The sequence below is a fragment of the Ursus americanus genome, chromosome 21 (genome assembly GCF_024610735.1).
Source record: "Ursus americanus isolate L20-20 chromosome 21, mUrsAme1.1.p, whole genome shotgun sequence".
Lineage (NCBI taxonomy): Eukaryota > Metazoa > Chordata > Mammalia > Carnivora > Ursidae > Ursus > Ursus americanus.
The window spans coordinates 28,774,304-28,796,974 of NC_142147.1; the positions used below are offsets into that span (position 1 = coordinate 28,774,304).

Consider the following 22,671-nt stretch of genomic DNA (forward strand, 5'->3'; position numbering starts at 1 on the left):
ATCTGATAGGAAAACCAATGATTTATTTTTATTTTTTCATGTAAAAGGCAAAACAGAATTTTACTGCTCGTAGCAACAAGAGGGAAGGAAGAAGTGACAAGCTATGTGAGTGAAGGGTCAGAGAAGCCCGTGGAGGTGACCTGTTCCACCCCAAACCGTCTAGGATGCAGCCCTCCCCACAGGAGTCAGCGGCTGATGGGTGCTGCTGATGGGCCGTGGTCCATGTTCACGTCCCGGCAGGCTAGCGCCCTGGCTTCTCATATTTACTGTGATGCTTTACAACACAGGTTATAAAGAACGGAATTTTTATTTTCCCCAAAGGAAAACTATCTAGTCTTCAGCTAAAAATAACTCAAGTAATATGGAAAATACGAAGAGAGAAAACTATGAAGTTCCCGAGCAATGTGTTAACAGAATTACTTGTAAATCAGCTCTAACCTTCCAAGGCTCCTTTGAGGTCCTTGGGGGATGGGACTGAGTGCTCAACCTAATCTCCACTATAAATTCTAATAAACTGTTGACATTTTCATTCAAAAATTATTTTTAAGTGTAAAATCTCCTACACGCTCGGCTCTGTGGTCAACACTGTAAATCAGCACTTTCTTTAGGCTGGAACCGAATAAGAAAGCTAAGGCTCATTTTCTTTGCACCTTCCATTTTGGTTAATATTTCAGCAAAGGCAAAGCAGCAGCATAATTCCTGCTCTCAGAAAACAAGTCACGCCAGCTACAGTGAAGTAGGTGCTTGTACTGAAAACAGCTTCTCCAACGTGCCAGGCATACCGGAGCCTGAGCCCAGAACACTCACCCAGAGCCAGCAGGCAGCGACGGCAGAGCGGCAGGGTCAGCAGCCTGTGGCTTTTCCTTCTCGTTTTGCTTGAAGAAAGATTTGGCTTCTTTAGATGTAGCGTCCACTTCCTTAGTCACCCTGTGCCAAGGAGGGAAACATCAAAATTGTAAGAAGAACAAAAAGAGAGAAATAAAATCTAAGAAAAGGGAGTAAGTGACAACAAGGAAAACACCCAATGGGCTTCCAGTGAGTTCTGGCTGCTGGGGTTTCTGATTCAGGTCCACTACCACAGCTCTGAATCAAGGCATCTTCCCTTACCAAAGGAACAACAGCGTATGTACCTGATCTCCCTAAAATCACCTCCATTACTTGTGTCAGCTTGCCACACACACCAGTGGTCACTGCTGAGCCACAGCCCGTGAGCTGCCGGTGGCAAGGCTGAGAAGGCTCTCCCACCGCACCTCACACATAGATGAGGACTCCCAGTTAAAGGTCTGGGGAGGAATGGGGAGATGGAATATTTGGGAGAAAAACACTAACATTATTTCGAGAAGAAGAGCAACAGTAAAAACAACTGGGAATATTTTACAGAATGCTCCTGTTTCACAGCTAAAATAACCCAAAGATGAAACAAAATGCCTTCAAACTGGCTAAACAACACTCATTTGGGAGTGGAAAAAAAACTACAGGATTGAGAATCCTGTCCAATTTCAAATCTGGAAAAATGGTCCTCAATAAAACTGAGTCCTAAAGGATCAAATAAGGTTACTTCGAGTGTCTGAGATTTCAGCTAAAGAGAGGACAAGTGTTTAATGCCTGCTTAGTCTTGCCAAGTCAACAAAAACATAGAGGAATTTTGTTTAAATTCCAATCTATCCGTAGGAGGATGCAAGATTAAGGTCATTGTACTGTGAGCGTTCGGCCAGGTCCTCCCAAATAAACTGGGCAAGAACAATGGCAGGTGAATCGGATAAATTCCACCTTTGCAGGGATGTAAGCCTCTGTCTCTTCTCTCCTTCCAACTAGGCTTCTGGGGAGCAGAAGCAAGTTTTCTTATTGAAAGCCATCTCACTCCTGCACTGTGTCACCTACTCAGGGGGCACAGAATAAGAGTTTGCGAGTTCTGTATTGAGAATCTTCACTAGGAAACACTGGCAAGTTAATCTTGAGGGGTGACTTAAAACAACACCACATTCTGTTACTCCCCTGTCCATGGTCTTGGAATGGCTGGTATTACTCAGAGGATCAAACGGAAATTGTGGAACCTCTAAAACCTGGTCCTACTCTTCACTAGGCTTAACTTGTGTGTCTCTCCACTCTCCCCAATGAACTTCTGAGTAATGAGAGCCAAGAGTAGAAACTAAGAGGGAGAATTTATACCACAGATTAGACCATCACTCAGCAAATATACATTCCTTGTCTAATCCACTGATGCTGAGCTTGGGTGCATGCTTCAATGGTCAAGGAGATGTTAGCTGATCTGACAGGAAAGGCAGCTTCAAGGTTGGTGCTGTTTCACTTGCCCCTTGAGTTCCACCCCTTTGCCCCGTAAGAAGAATACGCCTCAAGTACCAGCTAGTCCCAGATGGCTGAAGGACACACACTGAGATCTGAATCCAGCAAGCAGCTTGGAGCCCAACCCAGACTGGCTGAACCCCAGCCACATGGAAACACATGGGCAACAAACAAATGCTTACTGTTGTATACCACTGAGGTTTGGAATGGCTTGTCACATAGCATTTCTGTAGCAACGGCTGACACATCCACGTTTCATGAACAAAAAATCAGAAATCTAAGTTACTTTGCCAAGACTATGCAGAGATTTAGTAGCAATGCTAGAGAGAACCCCGTAGTAGACTCAATTTCCAAAGATGGTTGCCACAACCCATTCTACATGCTCTTCCAAAACCTGACATCATCCCAGTGAGAGGGGAGGTATATGTCATCACCCACCACTCCCCGCCCCGCTTAAAACCGGGTGGGCCTTTGTGGCTGCCAATCCCCAGAGTTTTGTGGGAGTGGCACTACATGACTTCTGAGGCCAGTGATAAAAGGTAACGGAGCTCTCTCCTGCTGCTCCCTCAAGAATGCAACTGTGAAACCTCAAGTTACCATACACGAAGCCTGGCTACTCTGGACCCACCGTGCTACGCAGAACACCCGGCAAGACCACAGGGAGAGATGCCTGAGGAGCCTGTTCCAGTCCAGGCCCGAGACATGGGAGCAAGGAAGCCTTCGAGATGGCTCCACACCCAGCCGCTAACTCCAACTGCATGAGAGACCCTGAGTAAGAGCTGCTGGAGCCCAGCTACCCTCCACAACTATGGGAATGACAAGAACACGACTGTTTTAAGCCACTCAACTTTGGAGTAATTCCTTACACTGCTATACAGACGACCAAAATAAACCCACATCCAAACCAAAGCTTAATGCAGAGTCCCAGGGTACTGGACTAGAAAGAGGTGCTTTCAATCTCCTTGCCCTGGGTAGAATCTGGGGCAGATCTTAGATGGCTCATGAAAAACAAGTAGACACTTGCACTTAGAAATGACAGTTTGAACACAGGTTTTATTCTCCACTCCCTACCAAAACCCTACTAAATAGTGGTAAATAAATTTACAAAGGCAAAACTACATAAGGATATGGAGAAGAGATATAACAGAGAAAAGATGCCAATCCAGTTTTCTGAAGGTAGAAAGTAAACAGATAAGCAGAACTTGGCTCTGGTTTTTGTTTTCTCTGATCTAAGCCTCTAGACGTAAAGAATGGCCAATAAAAAGTCAATCTATACTACGGTATTTTACAAAGGCTCAGTAAATTGAGATACCAGGAACCTCTGAAGGGAGAGGACAGGAGTAGGGCTAAAATCAGTTTATCTTAGGAGCAACTAGGTCCAGATCCCCTTCTCGAACCTCATACCATAGGCTACTGTCCCCCACCCAACCCACCAAAACCCATTACTCCTTGGAGAAATAAAAACCACAGAAGTTCCGAACTCAAAGGGCAGGGCTGAAGTCTCATTCTGAAAACAAGGTAATTAAATGACAGTCTATTTATTCGCTCTTCCTTTTCCACAACAACCTGGAAAGCTATGTGTTCCAGATGGCTGAGTTAGTTACAAGATGCAGTGCTGCCCAACCTGTGTAGGACTTTGCATCAATAAGAAATAAATACGTAGAGTTGACCCTTGAACAATGCAGGGGTTAGGGGCACCGACTCTCCACACAGCTGAAAATCCGCATATAAGTTCTGACTTCCCAAAAACTTAACTACTAACAGCCTTTAGCGCACCAACTCCCTACACGGTTGAAAACCCGCATATAAGTTTTGACTTCCCCAAAACTTAACTACTAACAGCCTACTATTGACAGAAAACCTTACCGGTAACATAGACAAATGATTTAACACATATTGTGCATATGTATTATATACTATTCTTACAGTAAAGTTAAAAAAAATGTGAGAAAATCATACAAGAGAAAATACATTTATAGTACTGCAAAAAAATCCACATATAAGTGGACCCATGCAGTTCAAACCCATGCTGTTCAAGGGTCAACTGTACTGTGTTATGCTACTGAGTTTCTGGATTTTTTACCACAGCATGGTCTATCATAACTTTACTATTACATCTATTTAATAGGAATTTCAGAAAAAGAGAAAATATGGAAGAGGTTGTCCACAAAAAAGAAAATTCCCTAGAAGGATGATTTTTCACAAGAAGAGCCACAGAGTACCTGATGTGGCAAGTTTTAAGATCCACCATAATATCATTGTAAAATGTTAGAATGTTTGTGATAAAAGATGAAGATGAAGTGGTTCAAGGTATAGGGAAAGTAAAAGAAGCCTTTATGCAAGGCACGTTTTATTTTGTTTACCTGTTTTACCACAGGACTGACAAAGCTCCTGTAGCAGCCACCTAATGCAATTTGGTGAACATTTTCTGAAAAGCACCCTACATCCAGGCACTGTGTTAGATGTGGAACTTACAAATAAAAATATATGCATGGTCCCTGCCCTTCTGGGGCTCACAGTCCATCAGGACAGCTAACCATGAAATAAGTTATGACAACACATAATATACAGTAAGTACCACAAAGAAAGCATGAAATGAGTATAGCTACGAGAGTATCTCTGTTAACTTATTAACGCCAAAGTCCTATCCACAGTCACAAAAAAATGACATCCATAAACTGTTGTTTCTCTCGGGGACTTTGGGAATCAATACAAAGCAACATAAGCAGACTTTTACTCTTCATTAATAGTATGTCTGGAAGAACTCGATTTTTAACAAGCAATAAGAAGAGATTCAGCTCTCAAAATATCTTCAAGGAGGGGAATAGTTCAATTATAGACCAATTTTAATATATAAGAGGGAACTCTGATTGGAAAGGCCCACTATTAGCAATAGTCAATTCAAGTGTTATCAGCAGAAATGTCATTTTAACTTCATTTCACTTACTTAGAACTTCCTGAAAAGTCTTTATTTAGGCAGAAACTTTCCATGACTGGCTTTTTCCAAAAGGTGAATCACTCAGGAAAGTCTGAGCTAACTGGCTCAGCTGGTTATGTGATACAGAGGGTAAAAAATACTATTTTTCCTCATTCCTGAAGGTTAACAAGCTACATATTTTTCAAGGGGGAAGAAAACAAAACAAAAAGATAAAAATCCAAAGCTTAACAATTAAAACATAATTAGAAAAAACTAAAAGACTAACTTGGTGCTAACACTACCTTATGCTTATACTTACAAATTCTTCCCAGTCATCACTAGCTCTTTCTCACATTTCTTAAAGATGTAGTAATGCTCTTAACTTGATACAAAGGAAAAAAGAAAAAGCAGAATAATGACATCAAGAGATTAAAAGATATACTCAAATCCATATATCAAGTTTGCATCTGGCTGTCAATTAAAATTCAGGCCTCCCAAGTTCCTATGTGAGGGTTCCTAATAACACCTAAATTTTAAGTATAAGCAATTTAAGTTAAAAAAAAAAATTCTGCCAATATGCCAATCAACAGGGTTTTATTTTCTTTAGGAGGAAGGAGTTCTAGAGAACATTTGCTTACCATGTTATTTATCTCAGCAATGAACGTTTTTATAAGTAATAAGCTTGTACTTCTTTTGAATAGAAAATATATATGTGTGAGAATGTGTATAAAGGTGCTTCCCTAAGCATATTTCTTTGGTGTTTTTTTTTTAAATAGACATGGTGCTGCCCCCTTATGACAAATGACGGAAATAGCAGGCTCCCAAATACCCACCCAGTACTTAAAATTACCATCCATTTGCTTTATAAAATGAAATAGGAAATTTGTGTCATTAATATAAATATTAATACATCCAAAAAATTTATCTGATCAGGAAATTTGATGATTTCTCATAACAGTTATTCACCAGCTTTTCTTACTCTCTGTCACGCCGATGGTAACATTATAATAGATCTTTCTTGGATATCCTATATGACACATGGGAATTAATACAAGCCAAGAAAGATTTCTAAAAACTTTTAAATATATATTCCTAATGGCATATCACACACTTTCTGCATTATTTTGTAGGATTTCCAAACTATTAAAGGCTTTCTGTCAGTGTTCTGCTACCCTCTACTGGACAACTCAATAGTTCCAGTGTGATTTCTGGCAGCAAAATAACTACTAATCCACAACATCAAGAATTACCTAATGGATCCCCAAAATGACTGATTATCAAGGAAATGGGTGTCTTTACAATGGAGAATTCTGACAGGTATTGCCTAAGTGGTCTAACTTACCACCACCAATACTGAGTGCTATTGATGTGATGTACTGGGGAAGATAAAACATCGCCAACATAGCATATTTGTCTAGGTGACTAATCTGAAGTTAATCATGAGGAAACTATGCAAAATTCCAAACTGAGGACCATCCTACAAAACAAATGACTCTAAAAAACATATACCTGACCCTTGAAAAAGCAGCAGTTAGGGGCGCTGCCACCCATGCACCCCACAGCCGAAAATCCACGTGTAACTTTGACTCTCCCAAAACTTAACTACTAATAGCCTACTGTTACCGATAACATAGACAATTAACACATGTACCACATGCTATGTTCTTATAATAAAGTGAGCTATATTAAAAGAAAATGTGATTAAGAAAGTTATAAGAAAAATACATTTTTTCAATACAGTACTGTATTGAAAAAACTCTACGTATAAGTGGACTTGTGCAGTTCAAACGGGTGTTGGTCAAGGGTTAACTGCATATGTCAGTGTCATAAAAGGCTTTAAAAAAGGAACTTAACAAGAAAAGACTAAAAAGACTAAATGCAGAGTGTAACCTTGCACTGGATGTTGGACTGAACAAGAAATACAGCTACACAAGGAATATTACTGGTATAACTATTTAAAAATTTAAGTGGAATCATACCTAAAGCTACTTAAAATATGGGCTACAAAACTACCTGTTATTGGTCCAGAACAAGATGGGTACAGAAAATGTAAGTAAGTATTCAGAAGTTTGTTTAGCAATTTGACAATGTCACAATAGTCAAGACATGACAGGTGGGCTCACTGTATTAACCAGAATATAGACCAATTCAGGTACTATGATAAAATGTAAGCATTTATTTTTATAAATTATTTTTACAATCATTTTAATTGTTAACCAAATGTGACTTTTTAAATTCATATTAACTGCTAACCAAGTGACTTTTTAAAATTTATAGTTTAAATTTAAGTTAAGAAAGTAAAATTGGTATTATTTTCTTAAACCTAATTTACAGATGGCAAAACGAGCCTCACTGTATATTTCTGTAAAGAAAGCACATCTTCTTCTGAATGAGGCAGTAGTAGCAAACCACATGATAATGGAAGTGATTCCAAAGAAGCAAAGGCCAACTGAGGTCAAATTGCTTTTACTTCATGAGCCACGGAGTTTGGTTGCTGATCATGCAGCTAAAATCATAGTGAGTTAACAAGTTCCTTGCAAATGTTTTGGCTAATGAAGTAGCGAATTCATCAAAACTTCAGTGGCGTTTATATATAAAACATAAAGAGGGGCGCCTGGGTGGCACAGCGGTTAAGCGTCTGCCTTCGGCTCAGGGCGTGATCCCGGCGTTGTGGGATCGAGCCCCACATCAGGCTCCTCCGCTATGAGCCTGCTTCTTCCTCTCCCACTCCCCCTGCTTGTGTTCCCTCTCTCGCTGGCTGTCTCTATCCTGTCGAATAAATAAATAAAATCTTTAAAAAAAAAAAAATAGGGGCGCCTGGGTGGCGCAGTCGTTAAGCGTCTGCCTTCGGCTCAGGGCGTGATCCCGGCATTATGGGATCGAGCCCCACATCAGGCTCCTCCGCTATGAGCCTGCTTCTTCCTCTCCCACTCCCCCTGCTGTGTTCCCTCTCTCGCTGGCTGTCTCTCTCTCTGTCAAATAAATAAATAAAAAAATAAAATAAAATAAAATAAAAATAAAAATAAAAATAAAAATAAAAATAAAATAAAAAATAAAAAAAAAATAAAGAAAGAAAGAAATTCAAAATCAAAAGAATTCTTTGAAGGAAAGCGTACTGATTTAAAAAGCCCAACAGAAAGAGAAACAAAATTCCATACATTAACATTAGTGCTTTGCAGTCTTCTGAGAAAGAAGCACTTTTGGTTGCTAACTAAAAAGAGTAAACCACTGCCAAGATATTAGTAAAAGACTGTATCAAAGATGTCTGCTTGGAAAGCTTGGTGAATCTGTGACAAAGAAGGTGATTCAAGTCAACATTCCAGTGACAACATAGTTTGAAGTCCCCAGAATCTGGCTTATGATAGTGAGAATGATAATCAAATTAGCAAAATGTTTTCTAAATGCAATTTGAAGAACGCCAGATTATTACTAACATAAAAACTATCATGATATATGTGTGATTTATTTATTTTTAAAAAGTTTTTTTTTTAATTTATTTGACAGAGAGAGAAACAGCCAGAGAGAGAGGGAACACAAGCAGGGGGAGTGGGAGAGGAAGAAGCAGGCTCCCAGTGGAGGAGCCCGATGCGGGGCTCGATCCCATAATGCTGGGATCACGCCCTGAGCCGAAGGCAGACGCTTAATGACTGAGCCACCCAGGCGCCCCTATATATGTGATTAAAACATGACGGTGATACGAAGGATTCTTCTATCAGTTTCTGGCTGACAAACATAACTGACACTGATCTGTAAAATAAAACTAGAATTACATTGTCAACAAATGGGATTTGAAGTTTAAGTGTATGCAAGAGTATGTTCTAACAGCACAGGTGCAAGACAAGAAATCAGATTAGATTAAGGAGCTGGTGCTACGCGGCGCCTGGGTGGCTCAGTCGTTAAGCGTCTGCCTTCGGCTCAGGAGCTGGTGCTAGAACATAAAATTAACACACTGCTTCCTTATCAAGAAAAATCTTGCTACCAAAACAAACAACCCCACTACTACTATTCTTAGTACAGTAGTAAAAACTGTAAATTATATAAGACTAATGCATTACATTTTTCAATGACTGTCATTACATGTGATAAGCTGAAAGCTGACCATAAATGTGCACACGTTACATTGCTCGCCGAGGTACCATGGCTACACAAGGGAAAAATGCTGTTAAGAATGATGAGCTTTGGAATAAACTTAGTGTCCTTAAAAGAAAAGGGTCACCAATTTTGAAGGTCTTAATTAGACAGTAAAATTTGGCTTATTCGTCTGATCTTTGGTATTTTTAATACTCTTAGAGTACCTGCATGCAAGGAAATGATTCAACATGTTTTTCAGTAGCAAATAAATTACCAGGGTAAAAATGAAAGCTCGAAGCCTGGAGGAACAAGAGTTTCTACAGATTAACATGTTTCACTGAATGCTTTGAATTCCGTTTCCTATTAAAAGAATATCCCCACACAGGGAATTCATGCACACAGAATTCCTTGTTTCCACTGAAATAGAACTTAACTACAAATTGACAGCATAAATTGTTGGACCTGGCTACTGATGAAGCACTGAAAACGAACTATGAAAATACGGTATACTGGCTTCATTTTGTATAAAAGTAAAAATAAAAATCTTGAACTTCCTGAAACAGCTTTAAAATCTTTATTTCCATCCTCACGAAAATACCTCTTGAGATGGGTTTATGATGAATGTTATTTAAAAAAAACAACAAAAACAAAACCAACACAGAAATAATTTACACGTACATCACCCTCCAGCAGTGCTGTATCTAACATAGATGCAATAAGTGAACAAGGAAGAAATGAGTTGTTTTGTCACATTAAAAACGAAAACTAACATACACAGATTTATTCGAAGTATGCATCTAGATGTTAAAGTACTGAGAATTGATATTTTACTCTTAGTTTGTTTCAATTATAGAATGTAAAGGTATAAATATAACACTGATTTCCTATACTAATTATCTATACGCACACTCAATAAACAGCATGTATAGCTACACAAATCTTTCCTATTCCTATTTGATGTTCATTTTGACTGTATTTATTGAAAAGTAAGTTTATGTCTGTTGAATCTCATTAAAAATTTGGGCTTGTATTTTCTACATCCTTTAAATTTATTTTTCTAGAAATTCCTTTTTATTGTGTCTTTTTTTTTTTAAGATTTTATTTATTTATTCATGAGAGACAGAGAGAGAGAGAGGCAGGGGCAGAGGGAGAAGCAGGGTCCCTGCGGAGCAGGGAGCCCAATGTGGGGCTCGATCCCAGGAACCTGGGATCATGACCTGAGCCAAAGGCAGACGCTTAATCGACTGAGCCACCCAGGCGCTTTTTATTGTGTCTTACAGAAGTACTGGTCTGCAACAGGTTGAAATTTTAAAATAAGCACCCTTGGGGCGCCTGGGTGGCTCAATTGTTAAGCGTCTGCCTTTGGCTCATGATGTGATCCTGGCGTTATGGGATCGAGCCCCACATCAGGCTCCTCCGCTGGGAGCCTGCTTCTTCCTCTCCCACTCCCCCTGCTGTGTTCCCTCTCTCGCTGGCTGTTTCTCTCTCTGTCAAATAAATAAATAAAATCTTTAAAAAAATAAAAAAATAAAATAAAATAAGCATCCTTCAGCACAGATGTACGTAATAATCTACATTAATGTGAAATTTACTGGATGTGACAACTGCACTGTATCATGAAGGAGAATGCCCTCTGTTCTTAGGAAATTGCTGAAGTATTTAAGAGTGAGGTGTCATGATGTCTACAAGCAATTCTCAAATGGTTCAGGCAAGACAAAAAGAGAAATACAGATCTAAATGGTGGAGAGAGAGGCAAAACATTAACCACCAGTGAACGTGTGTAATAAATACATGGGTGTTCACTGTAAAACTAACTCTGGCAACATTTCTGGGTGAAGTCTTTCAGAAGAAAAGGTTGGGGAGAAAAATTTTTTAAAAAATAAAAAGTTTTGCTCCACACCCTTTATAAAACTAATAATGCGAAATTCTTTATTTCAACAGCTATTTTTATTAGATGAAATAACTGAAATTGGAAACTAGACACTATTTTTAAAAATATAAATTTTGGGGCAAATTATATTTTCAGAGAGCATGCAGGTCTACTTAATTACTGCCAAGGAAAATAAATGTGACCATTTATAAAATTATTGACTGGCACCTTATCTGCTCCTATTTAGCTCTAAATTATAGATCTGCTGTTTCCAAGTAATAAAATAAAAAAATGGGGAAGAGGAAATTCTAGGCATGTGGCTCTTACCTAGAACAGCCAGGAGGTTATTAAGCCCCTACTGTTTTTTAAAAATGATAACGAACCTATCAATCAATTAAAAAAATAATACTAAGATCAGGAAATAATATAGGAACCAAATTTCTCTCCTAGTACTTTCAATTTTTACCTGATTTCAGGGGCCTCAGTGGGACTCAGACTTCACAGCTAAGAAAAGTAATAAAGGGGGGTGCCTGGGTGGCTCAGTAGTCAAGCATCTGCCTTCGGCTCAGGTCACGATCCCAGCGTTCTGGGATCGAGCCCCACACCGGGCTCCCTGCTCAGTGGGAAGCCTGCTTCTCCCTCTCCCACTCCCCCTGCTTGTGTTCTCTTTGTCGCTGCCTCTCTCTCTGTCAAATAAATAAATAAAATCTTAAAAAAAAAAAAAAAAAAGAAGAAGAGCAATAAAGGAAGAAATGACTCAGCCAAAGTCACAAAGCATGACAACAAGCAGAAGTGAATACTTAACTCTTCCATTTTCTTGTTTCTGTTCAGCCAAACACTTCATGATACCCACAACTACATCACTGTATATGAAAGCACCTCTCCTCCCATGTTCCCTGATAATTCATGGAGCCACCGTTTCCCTGGAGTAAAAAAGAGAACTCTTCCAAAATACTATGATGATAGGGTGGAATGAGGACAGATGTCCAAAACCATTTAGAAAGATGCTCATTTTTAAAAGAATTAGTTTTGAAGTTTGTAAAGGTCACCTTACCTGACTTCTTCACCAGCAAAATCAAACACCTTGGTGATTTTAACTTTTTCAGTTTCTTTCGGTTTCTCAAGCTCTTCTGCTCTGATGAACAATTTACTCGAACTCATCTCTTCAGTTTTCTCTCCTCTCTATGAAATAGGTAAGAAATGCAATCAGTTTCACACAAGAATGAAACCTAAGAGAACCATCCCAACATTCTGTTTACGGCTATTCTTAGATGTTTCATCTCTAAACAATTAAACACCTATCAGAAATTTATTTGATTAGAAAGGCTTACGTCTCCTACCATAGGAAATGCTTTGCTTTTCACTTGAAAGAGTTATTATTAAAAGGCATCTAGTTTGATTTCTGCTATGAACATCAAATCTCATTTTGGAAACAAAAATGTCTATCTGGGGAACTTAGGGTATTTCTGGGGAAGCCTACATCTCATTTGGCTATCAACTTACGTTAACTTGCGTCTTTGGGGGCACTTTTGGTTTTGGTCCTACATCATTGAGGAAGCTGGCCCACAGCTCATCCTCCTTCTTCTTCCTTGCATCCTCTGCCCCGACGCCTTTTTCCTGCTCTGCAGTTGCATCTTCCTCCGTGCTGCTACTTCCCTCGGATTCCTCAGTGGCATCCTCCTCCTCCTCTTCTTCTAATGAGAGGCCACCTTGTTTTCTCTTCCTACTCACCAACAGTCACAAGAAAAAGGAGAGACAGGACAGATAATGCAAAATGATTTCAGCTATCCCTTCCTCAATTCCGAACACAATGTTGCAAACCTGAGAGAACTTTAAAATCCGGGGACTACTGATTAACACCCACCCTAGGGGGCAGCAGGGGAGGTAAGCTGAGATTCTGTGGAAGAAAACAAGAACTGAGCTCTTACAGTTAGCAATTTCCCCCAAACACTTAGAATCAAAATATAGTGTTCTACTTCTAAGTCAGGACCAGCTATTTTCACCAAGAAAACACCCAAAAATCACCTCGCTGAATCAATCTATCCAGAAAGTGTGTTCCAAGAATATACATTCCAATCAGAGAACATGTTCCATTGAGGAGAGCCTCAAATTTATTTGCACTGTTTCTTCCTAGAGTTCTCAGGTGAGTGGGGGGGAATCCATGTTTTATCCCCACTTTCTGAAAATTTGAAAGCTGGAATACAGAAAAACTCAAGGACAAAAGAACTGGGCCCATGACCTAAGAGAAAATTGTTTCTTAGTCTATTTGGACTTCGTGTGAATCATCTAATACCTAAAATTCTTTTTTCCCTTTTTATAAACTATAACCTGCTTTTTTGCTTCAATGCCCAAAAAGACAGAAACACCAATCAGAGAGAGTTTATAAAAGACCTCTATGGAAGCTTTCCTTATCTGAGCTAAATAACCTGTCAGAATTTTCATAATTTGGGGGGGTGGGGGCGGGAGTGTAATTCAGTACCAGGTCTATGGAAGGTAATTTGCTAATATTTATGAAAAATTTTTTTACTGCAGATAACTCTGGATCAAACAATTCTACTTCTATAATCTGATTTACAGATATACTTGTACCTGTATACAAAGGCATAACAAAGAATATTCACTGCAATCTTGTTTGTGGTAGTAAAGACAGGTATAATCTAAATGTCCCTCAATACGGGAATACTTAAATAATGCAAGGTGTAACCATATAATGTAACATTATGCAGTCACTGAAGAGAGTAAGGTATAGCTAAATGTACTGTCATGGTACACATCTCCAAGGTGTGAAACAATGAAAATGAGAAACTATAAGCCTAGAATGCCACTCTTTGTTTTGGGGGGAGTCTGTTTGTTTTTTTAAAGAGTAGGAAATATATACCTACATACATACACCAACTATCTCTGGCAACATAGTTCTTCTGAACAAAGCTACAAGGGATATCGAGAGTACACATTTTTGCTGTAACTGAGTTTTTAATTTTTACCAAGTGTACATGATACCTATTAATTTTTTTTTAATTAAAGCTCAAAAACTTTTAAAGCTTGCCCAAGACTGAGAATTTAATCCTAAAACGTCACCAAATGTTTCCCTTGAATAGACAAAGGTAGGAAGAACTCATGAGACCAATCCCAGCCATCTGGATACTATGACAATAGCCCCTGACTTCTAAGGGCCGTGAGGGCAGCATCACCTGGCCGGAATGCTCTGAGCCTTTCTTTTTTTCCCTTTGGTTTTCTGTGTCTGCTCTTCACCATCCACTTCATCTTCCTTCACTAATTCATTTACATCATCTTCACTATACTCTCCACCTGAAATCACATAATAGAGTGATCAGACATACAGGAATAAAGGTTTTCACATCAAGACAATACATTTTCATTAAAAATAAAGTCTAGTACTTTCCTCTATTCTTTGTCTGACTAAAATATCATTTCCTTAGGGAAGTCTCCCCATCCCTGAAGACTAGGCTAAGTTCCCCTATTCTAGGCTTCCATGACAGTCCTTATTTCCTCCTATAAATGTACCCACTTATATTTAATGTTTGCAATTTCCTTTTTTTTTAAGATTTTATTTATTTATTAGAGAGAGAGAGAATAAGCTGGGGGAAGAGGCAGACGCAGAGGGAGAACAGGCTCCCCGCTGAGCAAGGAGCCCGATGCGGGACTCGATCCCAGGACCCCAGGATCATGACCTGAGCCGAAGGCAGTCACTTAACTGACTGAGCCACCCAGGCATCCCATAATGTTTGCAATTTCTGCTATGCTGTACATATCATGAGGACATAGATCTTGTTTGTTAAGTATGTGCTGAATGAATGAATGAATGAATGAATGAAAAGAAATTCTAATTCCACTACTATACTGTTCAAAGAAGAAATTAATGTTGCCATTGTATCTTGGGTATCTTTCAAAAGTAATCAAAAGAGACCTTAACAAAAAAGAGACCTAGAGACTTCCAGTTAGACACAGCAAAAAGAACAAACATGTCTAGCTCTCATCTTCAGACACTAACATTCAGAGGTCCCCAACAAGAGGGTGTTACCTGGACGCCCAGGATAACTACACTCTGTGGGCACCAGTCAATAAATCCTGTGTACATGGAGATTCAACTAGCTTTTTTCTTTTTTACTTCATGTAAACTTTTATTTGAAGTATTTAACACACACTGAAGAACACACAAGTCTACCATACAGCTCAATGATATTACACAAAGTGAACACACTTCTATAATCGGGCCCAGCTGAAGAGCTAGAACATGAACCAGCATCCCAGAAGGCCCCTCATGCCCCATTCCAGGCATCAGCCACCACCCCCATCCAAGAGCCATCCTGACTCCAAATACTAAAGATGAGGTTTGCTTCTCTTTGGCCCTTAAACAAACAGAAGCCTACAATATGCACTCTCAAGTGTCTGGCTTTTTTCACTCAACATTCTGTGTTGGTCACCCAGACTGTTCACTGTAGCTCTAGGTTACTCACTCTCATTCCGAAATAGTGTTTCATTGCGTGACTGTACCACAATGTATTTATCCATTCTTCTGCTGATGAACATTTAGGTTGTTTCCAGTTCAGAGCTATTACAAATAGTACTGTTCTGAATATTCTTGTACATCCAATCAGCTTCTAAATATTTCACTCACAATGAACCAAGGGCCACCAAACACTTGAGGAAAGCCTCCAATACAAAAGGCAAGACTGGAAACAAGAAAGGAATTCAGAGGAAACAGAATTTAAAAAAAAAAACAACAAAACCCTTTAAAATTAATATCCTCAAAGAGATAAGAGAAGGTATGGTATTCGTGAAACAGTGACTTAAACACTTTTCAAAAAACTTTAAAATGTTTCTAAAAACTCTTGAAAACTACAAATATGATGGCAGAGATTAAAAAAAGAACAAAGCCGATGAGAAGGAGCCAGTCATATGAAAATATGCAGAATACACATTGAAGGCTGAATACCACACACCAAGTGATAAGTGTTTCCGGAACAAAAGACTGAGTTCCAGGCTAAGAGAGCAGTCTGAAGACACAAATGTCATTTTGCTTCCCCTGAAACCCCAGTAAAATCACTACAGCAAAGACTTTTAAAAAACACAAACCTACAAGCTAAGTAGGCATGTAGTTGCGTTGTATTTGTTTATATTTGCAAAAAGCAACACTGGAAGGATAAACAAAATCCTAATGAAAATAGGCACCTTATCAGGGTCAGAGTAGAACAGAGTGGGATAGTCAGGGGTAGAAGCAAGAATTCTGTTTATCTTTCTGAAGACTTTTGAAAAGCCCTTAAATTAAGAACAGTTTGAATAAACAAATACTTGTTTGAATAATTAACTGCATACCCAAACAATAACAAAACTCACAAAGAAAGGATTTATTCCAAGGACTTCAGAAACAGTATTTTGACTATATACCCTTCACAAGACCCACTATAAAAACAAAAAAAAAACCAAAAACCAAAAAACAAACAAGAAACAACTCTATTCTGTGTAGTAATGTTGGTATTTTGAAATATATTTCCTTTATATAATAGGTTTTTTTTTTTTTTAAGATTTTATTTATTTATTTGAGAGAAAGAGAGCAAGAGCGAGAGCACAGCAGGAGGAGCAGCAGAGGGAGAGGGAGAAGCAGGCTCCCCGCTGAGCAGGGAGTCCGAGGCAAGCCTCAATCCCAGGACTCTGGTATCAGAAACTGAGCCAAAGGGGTGCCTGGGTGGCACAGCGGTTAAGCGTCTGCCTTCGGCTCAGGGCGTGATCCCAGCGTTATGGGATCGAGCCCCACATCAGGCTCCTCTGCTATGAGCCTGCTTCTTCCTCTCCCACTCCCCCTGCTTGTGTTCCCTCTCTCGCTGGCTGTCTCTGTCCTGTCGAATAAATAAATTAAATCTTAAAAAAAAAAAAAAAACTGAGCCAAATGCAGCCGCTTAACCAACTGAGCCACCCAGTTGCCCCTATATAATAGGTTAAAGCAAGCAAGTAAGTATGTTAATCATGGCAGGAATCCAGATCTTCAGAGTAAGAGAAATAACACACGATTATGAAAATCAAAGAAATTAGATGAAAATTCAAATGTTAAAACTGAACTAAAAGTATCAATATGAGGGGCGCCTGACTGGCTCAGTAGGGAGAGCATGCAACTCCTGACCTTAGGGTTGTAAATTCCAGCCCCATGTTGGATGTAAACATTACTTAAAAATCAAATCTCAAAAAAAAAAAAAAAAAGTATCAATATGAACGCTATTTTTTTTTTTTTAAAGATTTTATTTATTTCTGTGACAGAGAGACAGCCAGAGAGAGAGGGAACACAGCAGGGGGAGTGGGAGAGGAAGAAGCAGGCTCACAGCGGAGGAGCCTGATGTGGGACTCGATCCCGGTACGCCGGGATCACGCCCTGAGCCGAAGGCAGACGCTTTAACGACTGCGCCACCCAGGCGCCCTAATATGAACGCTATTTTTAAGATAAATATTTTCTAGTTCTGTTCACTGAAATGGTACAGAAACAATGTCACTTTGGTAGCAATGAGCATCTCTTCAGAGTCCAGCTTATATGCTTTGATATGATTGCTCATGAAAAGGGCTCCCAGCTAATTTCAGGTCTAAGGGAAGGAAAGCACCAGGTGAAAATGGGACATCTTGCTGTGTCAGAAAGCAGGAAAGTTATTTAAGAATAATGGGCCACATTAAAAGGATGTAAGATCCAGCCTGAAAGAACTCCTAGTGGCCAAAAGTGACGACTTGAGAATTAAAAGGAGTAACTGTTGGTTGACTAAGACACATTGCATCAATAAAAATCTGTAAGCCCTTTATGAGGTTTTAAAAACAGACAAAAAATAATTTGTACTGGGGCATCTGGCTGGCTCAGTTGGTTGAGCGTCTGCCTTCTGCTCAGGTCATGATCCCAGGGTCCCAGGATTGAGCCCTGCCTCTGGCTCCATGCTGAACGGTGAGTCTGCTTCTCCCTCTCCCTCTGCTGCTCCCCCTGCTTGTGTTCTCTCTCTCTAACAAATAAATAAATAATAAAAAAAATCTTTTAGAAAATAATAATTTATATTCCTTAAAGCTACTATTAAAATTATTCCCTATTTTGAAAGTTAATAATTAAAGAAAATGAGTCAAACATTTATCCTGTCCCAATTGATGAAGGAAGGCAATATTTTACAGAAGAACATCAACTAATAAATTAGAAAAATATCACTTTCACACTATTAGTAATTTAGGCAAGGATTATCAAGTAATGTTTTCAAAAAATGAAGCTTTAACCATTAAGTATATTACAACACAGAATACTTCAGTCCCAAGGGAAGAAACAATTACACAACAGAGGGATCAGACTCATCCCCTGAATCCAGTAGGCACAACTATGGGAACCAACCCAGGATTGTGTGTCTTTTGATGTGATGCATTATGAAATACACAGTCATCTATAAGGTATTCTAGCCAAAAAGATTTCATCTGAACCCATCAAGCATTTAGATCTAACTTTCAGAAATTTCAGAACTTCAGAATTCCAGTAATTTCAGAATTCCAGAAAATTCAAAGGACAAAGGAACAACCTAAAATACCGGGAGGGAGCGATCAGACAAATCCAGAAGGTGAGACACTCTGTAGGATTTACTGCCTGATCTCTTAAGCAAATCACTGTCATTACAGATCATGCTAGATCAAAACAAATTTACAGGATGGGACAACTAGATGATACGGGCAGTCCTGAACCTAACTGTGATTTGAATAAACAATCTATAGTCTATTCTGGGTCAAGTGGGAAAATCTGAATAAGGTCTGTATATAAGACGAGTCCAAAGTTTACTGAAATGAACAGGGAGAGACTGTTCACTGAAAAGAGAAAGTTACAAAGTAACATGAAAAAGTATGATTTCAGATTGGGGTTAAAATACAAATATCTATACCTGGGTGCAGAAAAAGATCAGAGTTCACTAAAGGATTAATACTGATAATCTATGGGTGGTGGCAATGATTCTATTTTTTATGCTTAACTGTCTGAATTTTCTAATTTTCTACAAAGCTCACACACTACTTTTGTAGTAATGTAAGGTTATTTTTTATCATAAAAAATGGGTAAATGTTGCAAACAGTTCAGACAAGGAGAAAAATATGGCTCTGGATCTTACATAAATAAAAAATGCTCAAGTCCATTGATAAGAGATAAGCAAATTTTAAATTATACATATGCACAAAATGATCAAATTCCATGCAGTTACTATGACAAAAAAAGAGTAAGAAGAATAACATCCCTGTAGATAACAAAGAACAAAATGAACATATCTTGTCCGAAGACTCAGAGCTTCCAATCACCTTTTTAGTCCCCATGCTTAAAAATGAGCCAAACAACTAAGAATCACTTAAAATGTGAGAAAGTATCTAATAAAACCAAAATACACAGGGTGAATAAAAATCACCTTAGAGAAATGTTTCCTCATACTATGAGGCTAAGATTATCTGATACTAAAACAAGACAAGGAAATTACAAGACAACTACAGACCAACATCCTTCATAAACATGTAAAAACTCTTAACAAAATACTAGCAAACAAAATTCAGAAATGTATAAAAAAAATTTATTTATTTATTTTTTTGGGGGGAGAGCGGGCAAGCAGTGGAAGGAGCAGAGAGGGAGGGAGAAGAAGGGGGAGGGGGAAAGAATCTCAAGCAGACTCCATGCTGACTGTGGAGCCCAATGCGGGGCTGGATCTCACAACCCTGAGATCATGACCTGTGCAGAGATCGTGACCTGAGCCGAAATCAAGAGTTGGACACTTAAACAATTAAGCCACCCAGGCACCCCAGCAGTGTATAAAAAGAATAATACATCATGACCAAATGAGTTTAACCCAAAAATAAAAGGCTGTTCAAAATTCAAAAATCAGTGTTTAATTTATCAAAATTTAAAAATCCTAATCACTATAATTCACCATATTAACAGGAAGAAAAATCACACATAATCCTATCAATAGATGGAGGAAAAGCATTTGACAAAATTTGCCTCTCAACTAATCAGGAGTAGAGGGAACTTCTTTAATCTGATAAAATGCATCAGTGAGGAGGAGTATACGCAGACTGCCAGGGTTCAAATCCCAGCTCAGCTACACTGTAGCTAAATGACTTTGTGTAATTTGCTTAAATTCTCTGTGCCTCAATTTTCTTGTCTACAAAATGGGGAGAACAGCACATACACGGTAGTGTTACGTGAGTGAGCTAGTAACGTGTTAGTCAATGTAAAGGACTTAAAACATGCACACACAGAATGCATCTGTAACCCACAGCTAACATACTAAATAGTGAAACACTGATAATTTCCTCTTAAAATTGGGAATAAGGCAAGGATGTCCGCTCTCACCACTCCTATTCAACATCATACTAGAAGTCTTATAATCAAGAGCCGTAAAGTGAGCAAAAGAAACAAAAGGCATACAAAAAAGAAGAAATAAAACTGTTTCTATTCAGACATCATGGTGTATATTTTATTTGGGGGGGTGGCCTTGGAACTGTCAGTTTTGGTGATGGTCACTAAGCATTTATCAAAACTGATAGAACAGTACACTGAAAAGAATAAATTTTACTGTGCATAAGTTAAACATTAAAAATTTAAATTAGTATTAATATTCATAGAGCAATAAGATACTTCACTATGAAATGACAACATGATGCTATAAAAATGACGAGGGAACAAAAAAGTTACTCAAATTTAAAAACATGAAAGGAGGAAAAGACACAAGTGTTTAAGATATTGAGAATTTTCCACTGAGTGGAAAAAAATCAAGAATTAGAAAATAGAAGGATAAAATTAGAGGGTCAGTCAAGAAGATCTAACACAAGATTCAACATCTGAATAATGAGATTTCCAGAAAAATAACAGAAAATGAAGAAAGGAAATTACCTCTCCCCAAAAAATTCCAGAAGCCCAGCACAATGGATGAAAACAGACTCATACCACAGTATATCATTGTGAAATATCAGAAAAATCAGGCATAAAGAGAAGATTCTATCAGCTTCCAAAGACAAGCAGATCTTATATAACTGAACAGAAATCAGCAAAACAGACTTCTTAATAGAAACACTGGAAGCTAGCAAGTAATAAAACAACACCCTTACCATTCTGATGGAAAGCTATCATTACCATTACCGTATCATTATAACGCCTAGAATTATTACAAAACACAGAATTCTATACCAGACAAAATATCAATTATGCCCTGGGGTCACGCACTTTTAGAAATACTGTTTTGAGAGGCGCCTGGGTGGCTCAGTCGTTAAGCGTCTGCCTTCAGCTCAGGGCCTGATACCAGGGTCCTGGGATCGAGCCCCACATCAGGCTCCCTGTTCCACTGGGAGCCAGCTTCTTCCTCTCCCACTCCCCCTGCTTGTGTTCCCTCTCTCGCTGGCTGTCTCTCTCTGTGAAATAAATAAATAAAATCTTAAAAAAAAAAAAGAAATACTGTTTTGACACCTTGAATGTCCATTATACATCATCTGTCCTCAAGTAGTTGAGAATTTATTCTCATTTTGGTGGAACACGCCAAGAAAAAAAGATAACACAGGACCCAAGAAATGGAATCCAACAGAAAAAGGAGATAAATGGAACACCCAGAGTGGTGATGGTGATGGTGACAAAAGATCCTAGATTTAGAAGTGATAAAATCAAGGAAAACAGGTCAGAAGGCAAAGACGGACTTCAACATGAAACTAAACGATTCTTTAATGAATCTGATTGCCTTGGGAGATGACTTACACAATTCTGAGAGTTTAGGGTCAAATTAATAGTAAGGACTAGACAACTAAGCAACGACAAAATGGCAACTATTAATTCCACACAAAACAAGTAGTGTAGGAAAACAATCACAGTATATACCACATGGTTCAGACCTGAATGTCTGATGTGTTCACCGTCATTACAAAAAGGTAAACATGGAATACTGATCTAACCAAAATTGGACATAGTAACAATGGCAGGCTGGGAAGTTGGGGAGGGCCTGAGGGTGAAAGGGTGTGTGTGTTGGGAATGATCAGGATGACCTAAGAGGGTATTAAAATGAGACTACCGAGCATGAGTTTAGTCAACATAAAAGGAAAACACCAAATTAAAAGGTGGAAAGCAGTTTCTCCTGGGGAGGAATGAACAGGGATACAGGGTGATGGGAACTGGGGTTTTCAAAACAAGGCTTTTAGAAATATTTGACTTTTTAAAAAATATTTATTCATTTTAGAGATGGAGGGAGCGGCAGAATCATAAGCAGGCTCCACCCCTAGCAAGGAGCCCAACGCTGGCTCAATCTCACCACCGTGAGATCACGACCTGAGCCAAAACCGAGTCCCACTTTTAACGGACTGAGTCACCGAGGCGCCCCTATATTTAAGTATGGGTACGCACAACTTTGATTAAAATGAAAACCAGTTTTCAAATAACCACTCTGGCCATTACCATAAGACCAATGTTGGTGGACATGAATGGAAACGGAATCAGGGAAACCAGTTGGGAAGCTATGGCTAATCCTAGTGA

General features: G+C 38.8%; 1 protein-coding gene across 3 annotated transcripts in view; it reads right to left on the reverse strand.

Annotated features, from left to right (window-relative positions):
• The window catches only part of CFDP1 (chromatin remodeling protein CFDP1), a 123,049-nt gene that overhangs the window by 99,357 nt on the left and 1,021 nt on the right, over positions 1 to 22,671 (reverse strand). For all 3 annotated transcript variants that reach the window (XM_045796014.2, XM_045796013.2, XM_087870616.1), the window contains exons 2-5: positions 14,354 to 14,471; positions 12,666 to 12,885; positions 12,217 to 12,344; positions 808 to 927 (exon numbers count right to left, since the gene is read on the reverse strand). In XM_045796014.2, coding sequence (XP_045651970.2) covers positions 808 to 927; positions 12,217 to 12,344; positions 12,666 to 12,885; positions 14,354 to 14,471 — 586 coding nt within the window. The remainder of the gene's footprint in view (positions 1 to 807; positions 928 to 12,216; positions 12,345 to 12,665; positions 12,886 to 14,353; positions 14,472 to 22,671) is intronic.